The sequence below is a fragment of the Hippopotamus amphibius genome, chromosome 15 (assembly GCF_030028045.1).
Source record: "Hippopotamus amphibius kiboko isolate mHipAmp2 chromosome 15, mHipAmp2.hap2, whole genome shotgun sequence".
NCBI classification, from domain to species: domain Eukaryota; kingdom Metazoa; phylum Chordata; class Mammalia; order Artiodactyla; family Hippopotamidae; genus Hippopotamus; species Hippopotamus amphibius.
Window position 1 is genome coordinate 61,807,938 of NC_080200.1, and position 23,610 is coordinate 61,831,547.

The 23,610-nt window shown below is 37.6% G+C and overlaps 1 protein-coding gene across 1 annotated transcript in view; it reads right to left on the bottom strand.

Annotated features, from left to right (window-relative positions):
- The window catches only part of MARCHF6 (membrane associated ring-CH-type finger 6), a 74,176-nt gene that overhangs the window by 31,096 nt on the left and 19,470 nt on the right, over positions 1 to 23,610 (bottom strand). The window contains exons 4-12 of the mRNA XM_057710155.1: positions 21,345 to 21,488; positions 16,664 to 16,736; positions 12,532 to 12,700; positions 10,855 to 11,044; positions 9,178 to 9,239; positions 8,493 to 8,525; positions 5,969 to 6,020; positions 1,370 to 1,428; positions 10 to 90 (exon numbers count right to left, since the gene is read on the bottom strand). Of these exons, the coding sequence (XP_057566138.1) occupies positions 10 to 90; positions 1,370 to 1,428; positions 5,969 to 6,020; positions 8,493 to 8,525; positions 9,178 to 9,239; positions 10,855 to 11,044; positions 12,532 to 12,700; positions 16,664 to 16,736; positions 21,345 to 21,488 (863 nt within the window). The remainder of the gene's footprint in view (positions 1 to 9; positions 91 to 1,369; positions 1,429 to 5,968; positions 6,021 to 8,492; positions 8,526 to 9,177; positions 9,240 to 10,854; positions 11,045 to 12,531; positions 12,701 to 16,663; positions 16,737 to 21,344; positions 21,489 to 23,610) is intronic.

Here is a 23,610-nt window from a genome sequence, read left to right on the forward strand (position 1 = left end):
AAAGGATACATGACAAATTATCAGTGTTATTGCTAAAAGTATATACCCAACTATGGTCGTGATTAGGCCTTCAAAATGAGATGCTTGAACCTAGAAATAAGAAAGTAAATAAATAAAATGTAATTTTACCAAATGGCCTACACCCCAGTTTAACAATGTTTATTAAACAATCTAAGTAGACTAAATGTGAACTATCTCAGGAATTTATAACTAGGAAACAACCATAATATTCCCTCTGGACAACATCTCTGCAAACCAGACTCTCCCACTGACTGCTATATATTACGAAAAGATGAGGAAAAATTAAAGAATAACACTTTACTCAAGCTGACAAAATAAGAATAGAGTGAATTAAACTTTACAAAAATAAGAAATAAATTGTAACCATCTGCACTCTATTCCATTCTGAAGTGGACTTGCTAAAGGCTGAGCACTGAAAGCAGTGGCATGGTGTCCAAGCTGTCCACTGGCTAGGTACATCCTAGCCACCCCAGCGCCTACCAGGATATTTCAGTTTCCCTTACTCTCCAAATGTTTCATTCTCAACTTACAGAGAGTAAGAGTTTGGATAGTGACATATACTGCCCACCTTTTGGTTCCTGAATTTCAGATAGCAGGTGGTGATAGTTTATAAAGTCAAAATTTATCAAAGTATTTATCTCAACTTTTCAATTCTTGCATTCAGCTAGTGAGAATTTGGAGTTGTATTAAATATTAGAACATGTCTCTTTGCCATTTCAGAAATTTCAGAATGTGATCTCTCAGGATTCACATATACAAATTGACCAGAACACTCCAGTTGTGCCAGCTTTTCTTAAAAGACTAAATCTTTCTGGGGACCCCCCAAAAATAGTAGTAGTTGTCCATACAAGTATTTATCTACCTCCGAAAAACAACAATAAAACGTCAAAATTAAAGCAAATTCATTAAAAAATACCACAGCCCATCATTCCAACACAGATCAACATTTTAAAAAACTCATTAATGATTAATGTATCATTACCCTTCTAAATTCACTATGGGGCAACTAGGGAAAAGAGAAAGGAGCACATGGCCTAATGGAGCAGCTCAAAAAACAGCCTGTAGGAAAACTTGCCCACAGCATGCCTCTGGCCTGCCCAACAGGAAGAAGGCAGTGTATTATGGGGTCAGAGAACATCTTCCACAGCTGGCAACACGCCCTACTATGTCTTGAGCCACTTTTAGCTTAAAAAAAGTGAATGAGATGGTGTTGGATAACGAACTATTCCTTCTTGTACGAAGGCAGACTGAAAATTGAAGTAACTCTTTACAATATTATTACTTACTCAACATATATCAAATTTGGGGGTAATTAATAAGATTAAGTTTGCAAAAGTATCATACTCACATGTTCTTCAAATCCCAAACCAACAAGGGAGAAATGACCAATGTGGTAAGGGCAAAATGCTGAAAGGGGGAAGAAAAACTCAATGAAAACTTCAAAATCAAAACAATGAACACTCCTAGTACCAACCCCACTAAAAAGAACAAAGGCTTCTTGGAGAAATGGAAGATCCCAGAAGCAAAATGTACTTATCTGTGACATTCTCTATAACCAGAGAACAAAAAAGTTACCAAGTTCCTAATAAGCTCATGGTGAAAGCACACAAGAACTATTGTGAAAACGGTCTCACAGGCCAGAGAGAGGGGGAGAGAGAGAGAGAGAGAAAGAGAGAGAGAGAGAGAGAGAGAGAGAGAAAGAAAGAAAGAAAGAAAGAAAGAAAGAAAGAAAGAAAGAAAGAGAGAGAGAAAGAAAAAAAAAGAAAGAAAGAAAGAAAGAAGAAAGAAAGAAAGAAAGAAAAAGAAAGAAAAAGAAAGAAAGAAAGAAAGAAAGAAAGAAAGAAAGAGAAAGAAAAAGAAAGAAAGAGAAAGAAAGAAAAAGAGAAAGAAAAGAGGAAAGGAAAGGAAAGAAAAGAGAGGGGAGGGAGGGAAAGAGAGAGAGAGAAAGGGGGAGAGAGAGAGAAAGGAAGAAACTGATGAAAACACACAAATTCCTGAGTTCATAATACTCAAAAAACCACAAAAGGAAAAAAACAACATAACAGAAAATACTTTTATCACTAAGGGAACTAGGTAGAACACCAATTCCTTATCCTGGAAACTAACAATTAAAGAAAAAGAACTGCACATCTGTCTTGCTTCTTCTGAACAAACAAATTCAGGTTAACTAAATAGTTTTAGCTGATAAGATCAAGCTCTTCTTTACAGAAAAGTCAGCCAAGAAATGTTTAACAGTGACAGATTTTGAAAAGTACTATTTTGTAATGCCTAATAAAAATAAATGAATTCAAGCAAGTATCAATGGATAATAAAACTACTAGGTAAAATGTTGATGGAACACTAGACATTTGCATAATACTAAAGTACCACCTCCCACAGGTTACCTTCTGATAATTAAAGGAAAAAATGAAACCTAACAATAGAGGCTACAAGACACCATCATCTGAACCACAGATAACCAGACATCGTATACACCATGTCTTATTAACAGGCAGAGCATGACCAGTGAAGATTTTGTCCTAGAAGTACTGAACCTGAATCTAATCAGGCCTTAGATCTAACTTCCAGTTTAAAGGAAATATGGAGACAAAAGAGCAAGGCAACAGAATCAACAGGAAGTAATCAGAAAAAAGTAGGAAGTGAGGCACTTAAAGGACAGCTGACCTAGTCTCTTCAACAAATCAACGGCAAAATAGGGTGGGGGTAGATGAGGGGAGCAAATAGAAGAATATTCTACATCAAAAACAGCTTAAGACTTAACAACCAAAAGTAATAGTAAACTACTGGGTGTAAGACAGGCTCAAGGATCTACTGTGACACAGGGGGAATACATAATAGCTGTAAATGGAGAGTAACCTTTAAAAATTGCAAAACAATAAAAAAAAAATTTTAATTACTGTAGTTTAAAAAAATTTCAATATCTGGGTAAGCTAAGTCTCCCTCAATACACTTCTTTCAAAATCTCCTTGACTATTCTCACCTGTTTTAAAAACAGATGAACTTTAGTGTAATTTAATGAATTTTTTTGTCCAAAACTTAAAAAAAAAAAAAGTAATAGGCAGACCTTATTTGAATTTTCACTCAAAGCAACTATAAAATGATATTTAAGGAGACAATCTAGAATTTTTAATATGATCTATTATTAGGTAATATTAAATTCTGGTGATTCTGTAAAGTGTGATGATATTATGGTTAAATAAGAAAATAGCCTCGGGCTTCCTAGGTGGCACAGTGGTTGAGAATCCGCCTGCCAATGCAGGGGACATGGGTTCGAGCCCTGCTCCAGGAAGATTCCACATGCCATGGAGCAACTAAGCCCGTGCGCCACAACTATTGAGCCTGCACTTTCGAGCCCGTGAGCCACAACTATTGAGCCCATGTGCTGCAACTACTGAAGCCCACGCACCTAGAGCCCGTGCTCCACAACAAGAGAAGCCACGGAAATGAGAAGCCCGTGCACCACAACGAAGAGTAGCCCCCACTCACCACAACTAAAAAGAAAGCCCGCGCACAGCAAAAAAGACCCAACACAGCCAATAACATAAACAAACAAACAAATTTATAAAACAAACAAAAAGAAAATAGCCTCAAAATTTTCATATTAAGAATTTTGATAGTTTCTTCTCAAATCTTTCCCGCTTTGTTAATATAACTGTAATTCATTCTTAATAGTAAATGTTAATTATCTTTTCTTTATGGCAAAAGTAACTGAACAGTATAAATTATTAGGAAAGGGGAGAGGGAGACTCAATCATAAAGACAAAAGTCAGAGTGAATCTACAGGGATCTGGCCGCCAAAAGTTGCTGACCAAGTATTAACATGCAGAAATTTTTTTTGAACAGGTATTCCCAATACACTTAAATTTCTTTATAAATTATATGCATATATTATTTTATTAATATATTATGTGTATTATAAAGCACAAGAAAATTTTGAAGTGTGTGAAAAAACTACATGCAGAACTTTTCCTATTTTGTCATCACATCCAACTCAGAGGACTACTCAAGCAGGCCCCTGGGAAAGGCAAACTTTAAAATTTCAACTCTATTTATATATGTAAATATTAACCCAAAGCACCAATTTTAACAATCAACTTCTATCCCATTACACAGAAACTTCTAGACAGGTATCCTGAAATTAAGGTCAGTTTCTTAGGATCATTCCCTTCCACTGAGAGACAGCAACATTTGAAGGTTTTATTTCCACAAAATATAATACATGACCACAAAGGTCCAATAATGTCAATGGAAACTGCAGTAAAGTGGCCAAAATAGGAAAGAAACACAAGTGTTGCTTAATCCCAGTGACTAATTTCATCTAAAAGGAAAAGTATATTCCTAAAAAGAGAACTTGTTTCATTTCAAAAGATCCTAAGTATAACGTACCTATTAAGAGCCTAAGTATAACATATATCCGAAAACCCTAAGTATAACGTATATCCTAAAACCCTAAGTATAACGTATACCCTAAAACCCTAAGTATAATGTATATACTACAATCCTAAGTATAACGTGTATGCTAAGACAAAAAAAAACTTTTCACAGTATAAGCTTAGGAGGTTGGATTAGAAAAAAATTTACTTAATTGAGATTTGCTTTATATAAACAAGAATTCTTATTTCTATAATTCATAGAATTAAAAGTGCTTTAAAGGTGACTTGTTGCTTTAAACACTAATTTATCACAGCTTTTCTTGTAAGAACAAAGACTAAAGTTTACAGATGACTTTTTCTCTCGAAGAAAATTTGGTCAAGATCAAAACAGTTTCACATTCCATATACCAATTATTTTACATAATGAGAAATAAATTCAGGACAATCTGCCAGACACATTTTCACCCCCATATACAAGGGAAAACAGCAAAGAATGGGCTTCCTGTTAACTTGCACCATCTTAAATATCAAAAAATGGAACTTTTAAAAGATACTTTGTTTCAATAAGATACCTATACATTTCTTTTGCTCTTTTATAGATAATATTCAGAAAAAAAATTTTTTGTCTCATTCTCAATCTACTTATTCAGTGTCTTTCTGACCATATGGCTTCCAATTGAAGACAACTGTTTCCCGATGAAAACACTTCTTTCTAGTCTCCAACACAGAGCAAGTAACTTGGAGTTTAGAGGAAGAAAGTTGGGAAATCTTTACTCCTCCTTTTTAGGAATAACTCATATGCACTAAGGAAGGAATTTCCCAAAGATCTTCTCTATACAGAGATCTGCAGCCTGAGGTCTCTCTGTGAGACACCAATAGTACAGTCTAACAATAACCCAATTCTATCAGACTCCACCTTGAGGAACTGAATTCTAAAACCTTGTTTTACTCAACTCAGCTTCCCTTATCTTTCCCCAAAGCAGAAAAACCTGTCAGCTACATCTCAACCCTGCCTTCCTTTCTCTCTTGACTCCCAATGGGAGGGACTCTCATGTTGTCACAGAACCTGCATAGCTACAGTTTGTGAAAGTGTTTGGAAATAACTTTGTATTACTGGAATTTGGTTCTGAGGGCAGTTACACTTGGGCAAAGTTCACTGTCTTTCCTCAAGCCTATATCCATCTCTGCAAAGGTTCCTGAGCCAAGGTAAGGCCGTGGTCAGGATTTGAATAGATGAAAACAAGATCTGCCATAGAGAAGAACACACAGATAATCAGCACAAAATTAATTCCAGATGTGGGATATGATATATTCTTAAGTCAGTCTAAACTTGGCTTGTACAAAAAGAGACAGAAATGCCCAACAGAAGCAAAGCTGGTAAATAACTGCAGTCAGTGTTGCTTGGGAAAGAAAGTATCTGTATAACCTGGGGCCTTCCTATACCAGATGACTGTCTAAAACTGTTTCACATGTTCCCAAATTTAAAATCAAAACAAAACAAAACCTGTAACAAGGCTCCTAGAAAACTAAACTCCTACCATAATACCATAAATAAAAGCATAAACACCACTTACCAAAAACAAGAATGAACAGTGTGTTTAAAGACACCACCCAGAAGACATGTTCCTAAAGGAAAAGAGCATTAATAAAACATATTCATCTCCTATTCATGTTTATGTTTCATCCATTTACTTAGAAGACTGAAATTTTTACTATAATTTTCAGATTTCATTTAGAAATTATGTGTAACTTTTCATTTTTCATTAGATAGCTCATAAAACTAAACCTAATAAAACTCAAAGTTCATAATGTCACATATAAAAAAAAACAAAACCCATAAATACTTCCTCTTCAGAAATTAATAATCTACCACAAACTACACAGATTCTCATAAATAATGGCCAGATTTCATTTAAGTCTCATGACACTAAAAAATTCCAAATAAAGAAATATTTGAAAACCACATTATTTCTGAACAACATATTAATGTAAACTGCACAGCACTTCTTTCAGTGTGTTCTCATGCCTTCTTTAAGGTCACTTGATAGTCTCTGGTCCCTTCTGTCCCCATGGCTTTCTTTGCTCAAGTCTCAGAATACTCCACAGTTGAGTATTATCACCTCCAAGATGGCACCTACCCACCTACTCTTCCACACGTACTTTAGTCATGGTCCACGCGGACAATGAGAACACTCAAGCCCATCTGTCGAGGCCCACCACTTCCCCCTAACCATCAAGTTAAATGGTTTCCAAGGGGGCTATGCAAAGATTTTCAAGAATCTTAACATGGTAACATTTTCTTTTTAGAAAGATTATTCTAATCAGGTTCCCAATTTGCCACGAATCCAGGTGGCAAGAAGGGTGGTTAGTCTGTTTGAGAGATGATTACTACATTCCTACTTACCATGTGGGCTCATATCACTTGAATTTTTCCGCTTCTTTGCCTTAAAGCCTCCCAAAATGTCCTTATCCTCAACATCTTTTGTGCCTCAACCTCTAGTTATCTTCTATAAAAACTCCCTGTTGACAATTCCCCTCTGCTGAGAAAGATCTGACTAAGCCCTCTTCTATGCCTCTAGTGTCCTGCAAACACTTTTCGTCAAAGACTTTACCTAAACTTCATTGTTTACATGTTCATTTCTCTCTACTAAACTATAAAGCATCTTTGGGAACAGATACCCTATGTCATTCATCTCTGAATCACCCAGTAACTATCACAGCTGGCACACAGTAGATAGTAAATAATTTTCAACAAATGCATGAAGTCATCTTGTGGTTTTTCCCTACCAATTAGAATGGATTTGAGTTAACAACACTGCCTCAATGACTTCTACTACTCATCTATGACGGACTGATGAAGGAAAGGACAGACATGAGTATAAATAATCAAATAATACCTTCTATACTGACCGTGCTCAAACCTCAAACCCTAAATAGGATATCACTAATATCACATTCTTACTAATCTGTGAATTATCATCAGATACACTCCTCAAAACCCTCACACTACTAACCTCAACTTCCTATTCTGGCTCCTAACCAGAGACAACCTGAGGAGGAAGCCAACACTGTGGACAGCAGAGGAGACAGATGGAAATTATCTGAGTCTTCAATGACATTGCTAGGCTCCTGGATCAAGCACACCTGAAGCCCATCCTTCCTCTGGACTTTCTCTTATGTCACTGCTTTGGGCAGCTGGAGTTCAGCTATCTGTAGCCAAAGTCATCTTGATATCTAAAGCTATTTAAAAATCCCAAAGGCAAGTGACGTTGTATTACAGAACCTGAAAAGAGCATCATTTCTCCCTAAAGAACAGGTTCTTTACCTTGGAGCTGTATGCTTTATTTTTAAGGTAAAGATGAGAGAGGCTCAGCAAATAGGGGGCGCTCTCTGTGAATATCACAAGGCTGCTCTGTTTTCGAAAAATCAGGCATTAAACACTGCAAGGTGGGACTTTAAAAGAAGGCCAAGCATTCTTAACTGCCATCAACTTTGTATTTCATTTTCTAAAAATCAAATGTTTAATAATTTCCTTTCTAAATAGTATTACCTTTATGCTTTGCCAGTATTTTCAATGCACAAAACAGACTTTCTTCAACATATCAAGTAACAAAAATCAAAGGGCAGGGCTTCCCTGGCGGCACAGTGGTTAAGAATCCACCCGCCAATGCAGGGGATATGGGTTCAAACCCTGGGCCAGGAAGATCCCACATGCCCCAGAGCAACTAAGCCCATGCGCACACCTACTGAGCCTGCGCTCTAGAGCCACCGAGCACACGTGCGGCAACTACTGAAGCCCACACGTCTAGAGCCCATGCTCTGCAACAAGAGAAGCCACCGCAATGAGAAGCCCGCACACCACACTGAAGGGTAGCCCCTGTTCACCACAACTAGAGAAAGCCCGCACGAAGCAACAAAGACCCAATGCAGCCAGTACATAAATAAATAAATTTATTTTTTTTTTTAAATCAAAGGGCATTTTGAGCTTTAGTATAAAAAAGCCAGCACATATTGTAAATCTCAAATCACTGAATCACTAAGACAAAAAAAATTAAGTCACAATTCCATTATTAAAAAGGATTGATTAGCTTTACTTACTAGAAAGACGAGTGACCCATCAAGGCCTAGCATCTACAATAAATAATAATTAATTAATTCAAGACGCTACAGGATTTTTTTATTCTATTTATGAAAAAAGCTCATTTTCCTTTCAATATTTTTAAACATAGTATTCACCCACTACTTTCCAATACAGCCTATCACTTTCAGAGAGTGAAAAGCTTCTGTTCACAGGAGTTTTATATTTTGGATCTCCTTTTAATCCAAATCATGATTATAAGGTTAAAAATTCCCATGTTGGGTTTTAACTCTTACATCAGATATGGAGCCAGTCAAGATTTCATGATACAACACTATTATTTTGTCAACTGAAGCATCAGAATTATACTTAAATTTAAATTGTTACTTCATTTTCAAAAGTCAACAATTTCAAGTTAAAGATTTTGTAAGTAAAGCAAGGCCTGTATTAAAGGCCAGAAGACAGAAAAGGTACCAATACTTTCTCATAATATTTTTATCATATTATGATATGATATGACCTTTATCATAGTATTTTAAATATTTTCAACACACACATTACTTACTTTTCTCTAGAAATTAAAGTTCTGGTCACTGTTTTCATCAAATGTAACCAGGAAATTAGTGCATACATCTAAACATGGCCAACTTTAAGATATACATGAGTAAAACACTAGGATGCTTGATACAAAGACGTCTTACTTACTCTTTCCCATGTAAGCTCTTCTGCAGCTCGGTCCCATTCTAAAGCATTCCAGTTCATGTCATCTGGAAATATAATTGTAGTTTAAAGATTACTGATGGAACTTGAATTATAAATAATAAACTTACTCTTTTAATTTGGTGTTTTATAGTTGTTGTTGAGAGGCTAAATCACATTTAAAATTTTTCCAAACTGAGTGTTTCCTTGTCAGGCAATTTTTAAAAAACATAAATAAATACAACATATAAAATAAATTAAGATGATTCCAGATTGTGATAAGTGCTAGAAAGGGAATCAACAGGGCTGTGTGAAACAGGGGAATTCAACAGCTCTGAATCAAGAATGAATCTGGTAGATTTGAGAAAAGTAAAGAAGCCAGGGGACTAGACTTCTCTGGGTGAAAAGGGGGGTGGTAAAGGATGTAGTATGACAGACAGACAGGGATCAGATCATACAAGAGGAATGTGTAGCCTGGATTTTATTTTGTTCTTTAATATGATGGGGAAATCGCTGAAAGATTTTAGGGAGAGAGAGAGTACAAACACTGTGTGGAGCAAGAATACAGAGGAGCAAGAATGGAAGAAGGAAGACCAGGCAGGACCTATTGCATTAGACAAATAGAAGGAAGCGAGGGCCGGCACTACGGTACAGCAGCCGCATTCTCAAGCCTTTGAACACATACCTGCCTCTCCCTACAAAGGCCCCTTGCTCCCATTACACAGCTGGCTTCTTCTCATCCTTCAAGTCTCGGCTCAAATATCACTTACTCTGAGCTACCTGGGGAATCTTATGTAAAACAGGTCTCTCCCAGTAGCATCCTCAGAGCAACCTGCACATTTATCACAATGTGTAATAACAAACATGTTCACTTGGATATTCCTACTTAAACTGAAACTCCACAAAGTCAGGGACCTGGTGTTTGAGTGTCTGGCACACCAGAATATCAGCAATGATAAGTGGACCCAGAGACAGTGCAGCGCTTGACAGGAAAACTCTGGAGCCCGAGGGGAGAAAAGAAGGTGGTGAGCTACTGACAGCTGACTGGCAGGCTGGTCTCAGATCTTCCTTTACATTCTGGAGTTATACTGCCAGAAAACGAGAAACTGGTTTCTTTGGGTGATATCTGGCCTGAAGAGTACACTTGAAGAATTCTTTGATAATAAAAGTTGTACTGATTCAATAAAAATGGCAAAGGAAGAAGATAAAACTATACCAAATTCCTTTTAAGAAAAAAACAGAATCTATTCCCACTTACAAATAATTTCTTCCTATCCATCCTATAAAAAATCCTGTGTAAAGTACAATTTTATCTTATTTTATTTTACTTTATGGCTGCACTGTGCGGCATTGTAGGATCTTAGTTCCCCGAACAGGGACTGAACCAGTGTCCCCTGCAGTGGAAGCTTGGAGTCTTAACCACTGGACCTCCAGGGAAGTCCCTAAAGTACAATTTTAAAACACAGAATGTGCCCTGCTGCATAGAAGGAAAAAAAAAAAAAAAAAGTATGCATACGTATATCCATAAATGCAAGTCTGCCAGAATAAAGTAAAAAAAAAAAGGTTAGAAATAGAATTCCAAACCCATTAAATTTTGAAAACTCCATCCAGCCCTCCCCAAGGTGAGCTGGGAACAGACCCATGGCCTTAAAGGAAGGGCGAGGACCGGCCAGCAGCCACTACCTTGCGCCCCGTTGTTGGCATCCACTGCATCTTCCCCGCCTGCGTCATCTTCCTCCTCATTCTCCTCCTCCTCCTCTTCCGCCTGGTCATCCTGGGCTTCAGGGTTCTCCCCCACCACTGCGTTCTCAGCTGGTGGGTTAGCAGGCTGGTCGGGGGCAACATTTTCAGCACCGTTTCCTCCTGCTGGAGCCTAAAATGACAGAGGAGACCAGAAACTTGGCTAACTTCTCTCAGTTTTGCTCTATCTTCAAATAGCATCCTCTCTTCCTTAAAAAAAAAAAAAAATCCAAAAAACTAGCTAACAGACACAAACTCTACTAAAATTCCAAAAAAAATAACTCTCAAGGGCATTTCTTCTAAATGTATCTGAACCTGGATTAACTTGGTATATAAGAAGAGAAACTCAACAGTGCATATATTCATTCAATATAATTTAGAGATTAACATTTCACAAAGCACTACAGAAAATACATTAACAAATCTGGCTATCTTGAATACATCATTCCATAACTTTTCTTTATAAGGCATCTCTTATCTTTACTGACCACTTCAGGAATGAAAATATATTTATGTATCTGTTTGTTTACACACATACTGATATATAACAATTCTCAGCTATCAGTTCACACTTGAGGAAAGCTCAGTAGGTAAGCCTGTCCACATGAACTTTATCAGTTTCCACAAGCACACTTCTCTAGTTTCTTCATGTCTTCTGCTACCTATCAAACGCGAAGACCTAGTTGTAGTTAAGTAAAACACTGAATTCATATGGAGTTAGTGAAGATTCTTTAAGAACTGTATTAAATGCTTCAAAATATGAGGAGCAATGATGAAAGTATTAACACCAGGTAAGAACAGTGCCCTTGCTTTATAGTCCCATTTTTCATATGTGTGGTTTTACTCTTAATTCTGTAGAGAAAAGGGTATGGCAGAATTTGATGAAATCAATCTTCACACTAAAAAAAATCAGAAGGTCCTTAAATGAAAAATTAAGTCATTAAGTATCATTTTGAATTAATTTTAGTCAATTTTTTCATAATAAAATTTTACAAAGGGCAAATTGTTTTCATCTGTAAGTAGTAAGGTTTTCTTTTTTTTTACATTTTCAGTCCTATAATCCCTCAGTAAACAGGATACTAAAAATTATTTATCATTATCTTCCTCTTCTTAATGCCTCTAGCAAACACTCTTGCATCTAAGCCCATCATCTCTCATAAAGAAAAAGTAAAACTGTACAAGACTGTTATCAACAGTATTCCAGTTTTTCTACTTTTGGTAATGTTTCTACTGAGAGCAGCAAAGGTGAGGCATTTTACACATGAAGAAACTAATGAACAAACAGAGTAGGGGCCTCCTGAATGTTACACAGCATGTCAAAAGCCCATGCAGGAGCTTTGTATATTAACTTCCAGGCCAGCAGTAAGCCGTTAACCCAGGCAAAGGGAATGAAAGAGCGCGCAGTATACCCCCAAGACTGTGCCCAGTCTTGCTAGAAAACGAAGAGACAAAGTCACAACAGCGTTCTTTTGACTTTTCACATCTCCCTTTATCTTCTCCCAAACCTTGTCACTGTCCTGCTTTGCAATGAGGGACATGGGACAGGGTTTGGTTCTTAGAGGGTGACAATAATTCTTACGTCCTACGCAACTAACATGAATTGGAGGTGGAGGGCGTTACCTCATTTGGGTGGTGCCCAGCAGCGTTGAAGGGCGGGGCAGCATGCTCCAGCCAGATGGGGGCCCCCCCGTGGACGATCTGCTCTCGGAGCCACACCAGGCTGATGAATGCACACAGTGTGCACGTCACCACAAAACAACCCTGCAAACAATCCGCCAACAAATTGTCCCTATTTAAAAAAAAAAGTATACAGAATTACTCCAAAGAACACTTAAAATTAAGAAACCAAAGGGAACATTCACTTTACATAAAAATCTCAGAAAGAAGAGCCAGGAAAGTAAGTCAGAACTTTCTGGTGAAAATCAGTCTCTCAGAAAGAATTATTTCTGAGGATGGTGACATTTTTATCTATCTTATAAGCTGACCAAAAAAGTTTATTTATACATTTGTATTATATGTGTTTATATTATAGAAGACAAAGAAAAACATCAGAACTACAAAAATCAGATATCCAGCCTCTCCTTGAACATGGCTGAGAAAAAGGCAGGCAGCAAACAAAAAACCAAGAGTAGCCAAATACTTGGCAAAGGTCAAGTATTAAATACATGTAATTTACTAAAGATAAATGACTCTTTAATCCTTCTTGTGTAAGAATATCCTTATCCTTATTTTATACACAGGTTTAACCAACTTGGCTAGCTGATACTTAAACCCATGAAAATGAACAGATCCAGCAAATCAGCAAGGTGGAGAAAGGCTTCGAGAAAGGCCTAAAAACAATATAAAGGAAGGCTCAGAGATGCACAGTATGCAACGTGTGGGGCAAAGAGGCCTGTGGTATAATTTACAGATGCCTCATTTAGAACGCAGATTAAATGCTGACGCTTACTGCAAATATATCAGAAGCACATTAGTTCCTCAACAAATCCAGACAAATCAAGTATGGTTCCAGGAAAATACACAGGGTATTAAGGCACTGAAGACCTCTGTTCTTTTCCTCTCTGAAGGAGCATATCCTTCCCCGGTCTACGTCCAATTTCAGAGTAATTCAAAGGTAATTCAAGAATCTTGGTAGCCTGTGGAAAATTCACTACCATAATGGAATTTACTACCATAATAGATGTCTTCCCCTCTGTGGAGAACTAAAGGGTCAATTTGGGAGACCTTGGCCTGGTAGCCCCAAACTGACCTCATGTGGCCCTCACATATTACCTGGAATATATCTTAATCAAAAGAGGAACACTAATCACCCCCTTGCTAAGGAACCCTCTAGACCATTAACATTTTGATAGGTTGGGACTAAAATACTCCCTTCTCTACTCCTTCCTTATCATCAGCAATAAGAACAGCAACTGCTTATGGTAGACTTTACTGTAGATTTTAAATGGTGACAAACTGTTTGTAGAATCCTTTACATTTCCCTCACACCTTGAATCTGGGCTGGTTTGTGAACTGTCTGGACCAGAAGCGATATTCTCTAAGTTCTAAAGCCTAGAAGAGAGCTTTCGAGCTTCCAGTCTCATCTTTTTAGGATGCTGCCCTGAGACCACCATGCAAACAAGCCCCACTAGCCTTCTAGAGATGAGACACCATGTGGAAGAACCAAGGTACCCCATCTTAGACCACCCCACCCCAATGACACACATGCATAACCAGGGCAAACCCAACAGACAAACTGATAAACTGAACTGAGCCCAAAGTGCCAACCCCCAGAATTACGAGCAAATAAAACCCGTTGCTTTAAGCCACTCAGTTTTAGGGACGGCACTTTTGCAGCAATAGTTAACTGACAGGCTGCACCTCATGACGCTGAAGAACTGAGCTACCGAATGTGTAGCAGCTAAGATATTAAGAAATTAAGTAAAATTTCAGAAAATGTATTCCATAGAGAAAAATGAAACATTACTCAGGAAAAATAAGTGATTTACTCATAACTGCTTTCAGAAAAACTGGCTCAATTCTTCAAATTCTAAAAGGCAGCATGAGATTATAAAACCAACCCACGCTTACAATGTCTTTCCGCTATCCCCACCAAGCCTCCAGCATTCTTCCCGTGTCCATGAGGAAGCTCATGAAGGCAACTCGGAGGGGCCCACTACGCTCTCAGGCCCGAGACACTCGGGGAGCCTGCCGATGCGAGGCACCCACAGCTCTGGGTTTTGGCGACAATCGTGCTATGTATTAACACACTGCTCAAAACTCACATGTAGTTTTTACACATCTTTGTGAATGTGATCTTTGACCAGCCCACCCAAAGCCCTGAGGCATAATCGTCCTCATTTTACAGATGAGGAAACGGGGTTCAGAGCTGTCCAGTAATTTGCCCAAGGTCACCAAAAAATTGCAGATACAGCAACTTCTTTATTCCAATGTCAGGGTTCCTTCTGTTACATCAGCTATCTCACTGCAGCACCTAAGTGATCACACCTGCCAAACAACCAGATGTTTAACTGTTCCACCAACAAGAAGTGAAGGTGGTAGGCACGTAAAATACTGCCTTATTTGAGACTAAAATACTCAATTTTCATTGACATGGCTTCCATAAACACCTGTTTTTCACAAAGCCAAAGCCTACCAATTTAAGCTTTAGTAAACATTAACATATTTAGCCACTAAAACACAAACCATTAAAGAAGTAATATACCTCCAATGTATTGAACAGCACAGGTGGCACCTCATGTCACCTTTTCTAAACAACTGAGATACTGACTGGCTGCTACACTGTCCTCTCAAAAACGGCAATGATAAATACAGCTGTAGCCGCAAACCAAATGGACCGCCCTGTTTGAAATGGTTCTTTTATTAGTTCATAGATATTAAAAGATAACTTCCGTCACTCTTAGCAGTCACCCCTTGTTTTTTTCTGATCTCCCTCACTACTGGTAACATGCGCCTTCATTTCCTATAGTATTCCTAAATAAAAGCCAGAGGTGAGCTACGTCATAAACATGGAGACATAATAAATGACACTTCAGCCGAGATTGATTTTTCTTACCTCTATACTAAGACTGTGCTCTGGATGGCTAAGAGGAAAATCTGATGTCCAGAAATAGGAATGTTGTCCTATTTGTTTCCACTGAATCACTTCATAGGAGGTCAATATTTTCATACAAAGGGTTATCTTATACTATTTCTAAATTCTCAAGTGTGTCAAATTACTGCTTCTTCTATTAGGGCCACAGCCATTAGTGCCCTATTTTCAAGATCCTTGTCTACTTATAAATGTCACTTCAAAAGCTGTTCTAATGTAAATAAAGTTCAAGTTCAAAACCTTTTATCCTATCTATTCCCTATACTGCCAAAGAAACAGATATAAATAAAATAATTTCCCTGTTCTATCCAAAAAAGGTAAAACTAGCAAGTAGGAAAACCAAGTTGCAGACACATCTAATATTTCTAAAGTATTTTCAGCCATAATTCAAAATAATGATGGAGATACTAGAGACTTAAAAGACCTCCTCCTTGATTTCTTTTCTATCAGAAATGTAGCATGCTCTCCTGCTCTCTTCTACAGCCATTTGGCTTATTTTTATGATAATATACTCTGAATGCTTCTGTTCTAAAAGACAGTCTTATATTGACATAGGGATCAGAAACCTAAGGTCAGTTGGGTACAAAAGAAGATTCAGCAAATAGAGGTGCAATCTTTTACAAGCTTAATAGTCTAATGATCTTGATACAGTTAATCATTTACAGCATTTCTAACATCAATAATTTAAAAAACACATACATGTCTTTCCCATGAAACTGCAATTACAATGCTTTATGTCAAATCAAAATACAGTAAAACAACTATAGTGAACAAGTTTTTACAGTCCATATCCTAACAATCCTAAAAAACACTCAAAAAAGAAATTTGGCTTCAAATGTCTGTGCTGTTAAAAACATGTTTAAACGAACTCCCAGCATATGACTATATGGAACAGTACATTTCTTGCACTGCATGACAGCTTAACTAGCTGTCCCACCGTTACCAAACAGTCCTTTAAGACAGATGTATTTTAAAACATCATTTATATATGTCAGCTACTTCCACTGCAGCTGTGACTTTAGAATAGGTAACATAAATTATTATTTGTCCTTGGAATAAAAAGGCTTTTCAAATTACAGCAAATACAAGTATGTGGAAGTAAAAATGAGCATCATTCACACTGTGCAGCCTTCTTCCACCAGCATGAGGTTCAATACTCACGTGGACAGCATGTCTAGTGGCAGTGTCAGTAGGGAGCTCACAGAGCCAGTAAACAAGCACTTGTAGATGCGGCCTACCAAGAAAGGGCATGATGGCATTCAGTCACAACTCGCATCAAACTCATACAGTCACTCAGTTAAACAGAGGTAAAGTGGAACACCGTGCATGCCACTGAAATAAACATTTAGTCTTTGCAAGTTTGAGTCTCATAATACTAAAGTTAAAAAAAAAAAAAGTCAAGCACTAAAAATAGTGACAATGAAGAATAAATGATACACAGTAATGTTTACAGTTTAGATTCTCTCTAGACTTACTTGTTTTTAATTGAATGAGCTTAGATGTTTGAAAAGGGGGGGGGGAACCAATCTCAAGAAAAGATCTCCAAAATCATAATATGGAAACATTTCTTTAACCTACAATTCTAAAATTCATTGAGTCTGCTCATGAAAATAAAGCTTTGGGGGTACACATTTTTGACACTAAGAGGAGTTTTCAGTAGAGTACATGCTTCAATGCTATGAATAGCTAACTTACAACCAATTTTTTAAAAACACAGATTCAAGGGTCCTCAAAAGGACAAAATCTTAAATCCAGCCATGAAGGGAAAAGATGAAGTAAGGACAAATACACAGCCATCCCCTATCCTCTTAGTCAGGAAAGGCAAGAACAAATTTGGAAATGAGACCCAAAAGCTGAGGTTTTCTTTCCAACCAGTACTTGTATATTAGTTTAAGCACTTCCTACATTGTACCAAAAATTTACAGTGACTTCAATGGCTGTTTTCAAATGCCAAGTCAAAAATGGAAAGATAGGAAAAGATTTTCTGCAATAGAAATTACTTACATATATGTATAAAATATTCAAAGCAGGTATGCTTGTAACAAAGTAAAACTGACAGAAAGCCAATTGTCTATAGATAAGAAAACAGATTCATAAATTAAAGACCCTCCTTACTAGCGTGCTTTATAAAAATAAGGTAGCTCAACACCTTCCTACCTGAAAAGACAGCCATGGGTACACTGATAAAGAAAAAAGTAATAGAATGTGTACTGTGTGACATAATTTAGATTTTAATTGTGTGTGAGTGTGTGTAAAGTCAGAACAGAAATCAAGCTTGTTATCTGTTACTTAAATCCTCAAAGTCTTTACTTAATTTTTGACTATTTGATTTACTGGTTTCAGAGAACTGTGTTAGTCTTCCACTACAACTATGAATGCTTTATGTATTTCTAAGTCCTGTTTGCTGGTGCATAAAAATTATTAAGTTTTCTTAGTGGACTATGCCTTTTATTAATATGAAATAAAATGCTTTTGCTCATTTAAAGTGTTTCATCTTGAATAATATCTGGCTGGCTAATATTGTTCCTGCTTTTGTTAGCATCTGTTGTTAACAGATCCCTCTAGCATTAACCTGGGCTGTTTTGTACTTATCTCTTGTAGCGGAACACTTTTATATGTACACAATTATGAGGCTCTATTTAAACCCTATGATCACAGATTCTGCAATCTTATCCTTTTCTTCTCCTTTACTCCCCTCCTCAGCCCTCCCCTCTTGTCTTTCCTGTCTTTTGTCAGACTTTACAAATTTTATTCCCTGTTTCCTAGTCCCACCCCCTAGGATAAAAACTCATCATCTTATTCCTATTCTCCTAGCAGTTACATTTAAGTTTTGTTACTTTTTTATTAAGGTAAAATTTACATAAATCCTAAGTGTGCCTGGGTGAACTTTTATATTAGCGTACATCCAAGTAACTGCCACCCAGATAAGATTCTCACCATTTCTAGCTCCCCAGAAGGTTCCTTCAAGCCCCACCCCAGTCAATGTCTCCAGCAAAAGGTAACCACTATTCTGATCTCTAACACCATAGATCAATTTGGCCTATTTAAAATTTCACATAAATGCAATCATACAATCCATACTCTTTTGGGCCTGGCTTCTTTTTCTCAAAGAAGTGAAGTTCATTCTATGCCACGTTATTCTATGTCATGACAGCCAGCTCTTTCTTCACCACTATGTAGTATTCCATTATAGGGATAAGCCACACTGTCTCTATTCTACTGTTGATAGCTGGCTGGTTCCAGTTTTAAACTACTATTAGCAAAGCTGCAGTGATCACACTTTTATACACGTGTCTTTCAGTGGACACAAGGCTCTTATTCCTGTTAGCAATATTCCCAGAAACAAAACTATTAGATTATAAGGTATTCATAATATTTACTGGTGATAGATAATGCCGAACAGCTTTCCAGAGTGGTTTTACTACATATACTCTATCAATGTATGCGTGTTCCAGATGCTGCACATCCTCTTTCCTTTTAATTTCAGCCTTTCTGCTGATTATGTAGCCGTATCTTCTTGTGCATTCCCTGATGACTAATGATAGTGAGCACCTGTTCACATGTTTATTGGCTATTTAATCTTCTTTCCAGAAACACCTGTTCAAATTTGCTGTCCACCTTTTAATTGGCTTGTCTGCCATTTCCTTACTCATTTATAGTTCTGTATATACCCTGCATACAAGTCCTTTGTGGGATATGTGTATTGCAAATACCTTCTCTCACTCTGTAGCTTGCCTTTCTCTTTTAGAGGTATCTGAGCATGAATTAAGGTTTTTAATTTTAATTAAGTCACATTTCTCATTATTTTCTTTTATGGTTGTTCTCCTATACTTTCTTTTATAAGGTTTTTGGTTTTGACGTTCACATTCAGGCTTATGATCCATCGGAAAGGAACATACTTTCCCATCAGGTGGGAGGTAAAGAACAATATGGTTTATTTTTCTCCATATGCCCATCCAGTTGATGCTATACCATTTATTGAAAAGACCATCTTTTCTCCCCTGAACAGAGGTGGCACCTTTGCTGTTAATCACTTTTGCTAGTTCTGGACTCCACTTGGTTACCCCTATATTTTTAATGCGTAATTACATTATATTTTCCTGTTTTATCTAAAGCATCTATAATTTCCCCACAAATAAGACAATCTAAAAAGTTCTCATTTCTATCCTCCCCTCACAATTTCTCTCATGTTAAGATCACCTAGAATTTTAGTTTCAGACTGATACCTAAAAAATTATTAGTTATTGTAGACTAACAATTATGATTTAACTATAAGAAGCACTTGTTTCTTTTTCTTTGTAGTTCACACCTTTCTCTGTCTGATTCTTTGCTCATTTTAGTAAAACACATTCTCAAACACTTTATTTATTTATTTATTTATTGGCTGCTTTGGGTCTTTGTTGCTGCACACGGGCTTTCTCTAGTTGCGGCAAGCGGGGGCTACTCTTCACTGAGTTGGCTTCTGGCTTCTCTTGTTGCCGGGCACGGGCTGTAGGCTCGCAGGCTTCAGTAGTTGTGGCACACAGGCTCAACAGTTGTAGCTCATGAGCTCTAGAGCACAGGCTCAATAGTTGTGGCGCACGGACTTAATTGTTCCGCGGCATGTGGGATCTTCCTAGAGCAGGGATTGAACCCGTGTCCCCTGCATTGGCAGGCGGATTCTTAACCACTGTGCCACCTAGGAAGTCCCTCAAATACTTTTTTCATAAATAATTCGAGGTAGTACACTTTCCAAGTCCTCGCATCCATTGAAATGTCTGTATTTTGTCCTTCTGAGAATAATATTTTAGGTTCAAAAATGTTGTCAAACGTTGAAGTTTCTACTGTCTTCTAACATTCAATGCTGCTGACTTTAAGTGTGATGCCAGTCTGGTTTTCATTACTTTTCAGGATAATCTGGAAGCATAACACCTATACAGTACTGGAAACCTTCAGAGTGTGTCTAGGTTTGTCTTTTCCCTTTATAACAGTCAGCTCTCTCTCTTTCAATCTCTTTTACCTCCTGGAACCACCTACTAGACAGATACCAAAACAATCAGATGTAGCCTCCATCTCTCGCTGTTTTTACTCATACTTGCAACTTCTTGTCTCTGAGCTACATCCTAGAGAACTCCTTGCTCAATCTTCTAGCTCACTAAATCACTCTTGAAGTGCATAGTACCTATTCTGCTATTTTCATAAGATTTTCATTTTCATAACTGATCGAATTTATTTTATTTTATATTAAGGAGACATAAGGATAGTAATTATACTTATTTAAAAATCTTGTTTGCATTTAACTCTAAAGAATCCTATCTGTATACTCTGGCACCATATACTATCGACCCCTCTGCATGTCTTTAAAAACACAAAGAACCTAAAAAGAATCAACTAAGAGTTAGTATAGCAATCTCCCAGTGAGCCTCCTATATTTGAAAGATACGCTTCCCAATTATTCAGGATCTTTAGATATATGAGTGTTTCTTAAAAGGGGATTTAAAAAAAATGTCAAAAAAATCCACCTTTTTCCATCCTTCAAAGCTCTAATAAACTTCAAGGAATAAAATTCAATTTCCTTCCAACTATGGTTTGATTTTGCTTTCAATTCTTTCATGCACTTTCATCATTAGCCTCTCTATATGCTGTGTTTTTCTTTCCCATTCATTCAAGAAACTGACCTGTTAAAAAGGGTTTTTAATTCAGGTGAATAATGTTTTCTAAATGAGGTTTTCCTAATACATGACATTATAATATCAAATAATTAAATATCATTTGAACAAAAATATGATGCAGTATTACTCTGTAATATTAAATAGTTGTGCAATGTTTAAATAACCCCAACCACGGAAGAATGAATACTCACATGCTGTAAGAGGAACAACTCCCAACCATGCAAAGGCCACAAGTGTATAATGAAACCAATATCGTATTGCAGTGCCAATACTTGTAACCAGTCCAGCAAATATGTCTTGGATTGGAAGCCGCGAAGGCATATCTGGGGAATAAACTATAAGGGGGAAAAAGTTCACATAATTTCATGAAACTTCAAAAATAGGTTATTTTCTTGGCACGCAGAACTATCTTAACTTTCAACATTTTCATTGCACTTAAATACTTTCTCCTATAAGAAAAATGAATCAAATAATTACAACATAATACTATATTTACCCAGAAGTCATTTATGAGAACAAATCACATAAGAAACGCAGAAGGCAACAAAACAAGCCTCTGAGCAGGAAAAAAGATTCCAGAGAAGTACACACCCCTCACTCATAACCGGGAATTTTATATAAGGCTAATTTACACACATTTCATCATTCAAACACTGTAATTATCTGGTTTCTCAAATTATAAAAGATCACATAAAGCAAAGAGGAACAAAAGGAGACACTGACAGATGTCATCAAGAAAGAACCCTCCCCTGCATGTCAGCGCTCAAAACCCACAACAGTCTGCAGCAGAACCACTTCCTGGAGGAGCAAACAGCCTGCTGATGAGAATTAGTCCATTCCCCCCCCCCGCCCCCCACTTTTCTGGCACAATATCAACATTCCAAATGGTAAATTAAGGTGTTCCCACCTCTCTGCAAGGTGTGGTTCAATACTCAGGAAAAGAGGTTCTGCCACAGGTAATATTGTGATTTATAAGAAATATATGTTTGGTTGTTCAGACGACCAAAATATATTTCTCATATATATTTGGTCTTCGTCCACAGTTCCTGGCTCACAGCTCCTAAAACCCTAGGAATTTTCTAAGCAAGGCAAGTCATAAAGTTGTCTTTTGTTATGTTAATGAGATGACTTGTGGCCCCTTTCTGGGGCTGGGTGGAGAGAAAGAGTATGGCAAGGGTTTTTGAAGGGAACCAACCAAGTAATTAGAGGGTTGGAACTTTTAGCCCCACCACTCACACCTCCAAGGAGGAGCTAGGGACTGAAGGTAGAACCAACCGCCAACAGTCAATGATTTAAGCAATCATGCGTATGTAATGAGGCCTTCATAAAAACCCAAAAGGCCTGGGGTTCGGAGAGCTTCCAAGCTGGTGAACACAAGTAGATCTGGGGAGAATGGTGCAGTCTTCCTTCCCACACGCCTTACCTTATGCATCTCTTCAATCTGGCTGTTCCTAATCATATCCTTCTATAATAAACTGATGATCTATCCTCAGCAGTATGTAAAATGTTTCTCTGAGTTCTACAAGCCACTCTAGCAAATTAATCAAATCCAAGGAAGGGGTCATTGGGAACCTCTGATTTCAAGTCAATTGGTGAGAAAGTCAGAAGCACAAATAACACCCTGTGTTTGTTAACTGGCATCTAAAGGCGGTTGGGGGACCCCAGTCTTCTAAGGACTAAGCCCTCAACCTATAGAATCTAATGCTATCGTGGAGTAGATAGTGTCAGAATTGAGTTAAATTGTAGGACATCCAGCTGGTGTCATGGAGAACTGCTTAATGATACAGGGAAAACCACCCCCACACACATGTTGGAATTGGTACCAGAACCCATGTACACGCATTTAGAAAGATTTCCTTTTTAAATGGTTCCAATGAAAACCACTGCTCTATCATAGATATCTCAGAAAGAACATATAGAAGGAACAAAGGCCTCTTTCTCCAATGAGGTCAAAACAAAGAACTATGATAAATATAAAGTTTCAAAATCAGTGATCTAAAATTTATGAGAGCACCATTACAAAACTGTTCACAGCTATAAACATAAAGGAGTGAACAATTAAGAAACAGCAACTTTTGGGGGCTTCCTAGGTGGCGCAGTGGTTAAGAATCCACCTGCCAATGCAGGGAACACGGGTTCGATCCCTGCTCCAGGAAGATCCCACATGCTGTGGAGCAACGAAGCCCGTGCACCACAACTAGAGAGCCCATGTGCTGCAACTACTGAAGCCCATGCACCTAGAGCCTGAGCTCCGCAACAAGAGAAGCCACGGCAATGAGGAGTCCGCGCACCACAACGAAGAGTAGCCCCACTCACCGCAACTAAAGAAAGCCCGCACACAGAAAAAAAAAAAGAAACAGCAACTTTTTACAACACAGTCACAAAGATCACTTACTTTAAGAGGATATTTGATACACAGAAGCAAGTCATTAAACCAGGATATAGAGTTTTTGAAAA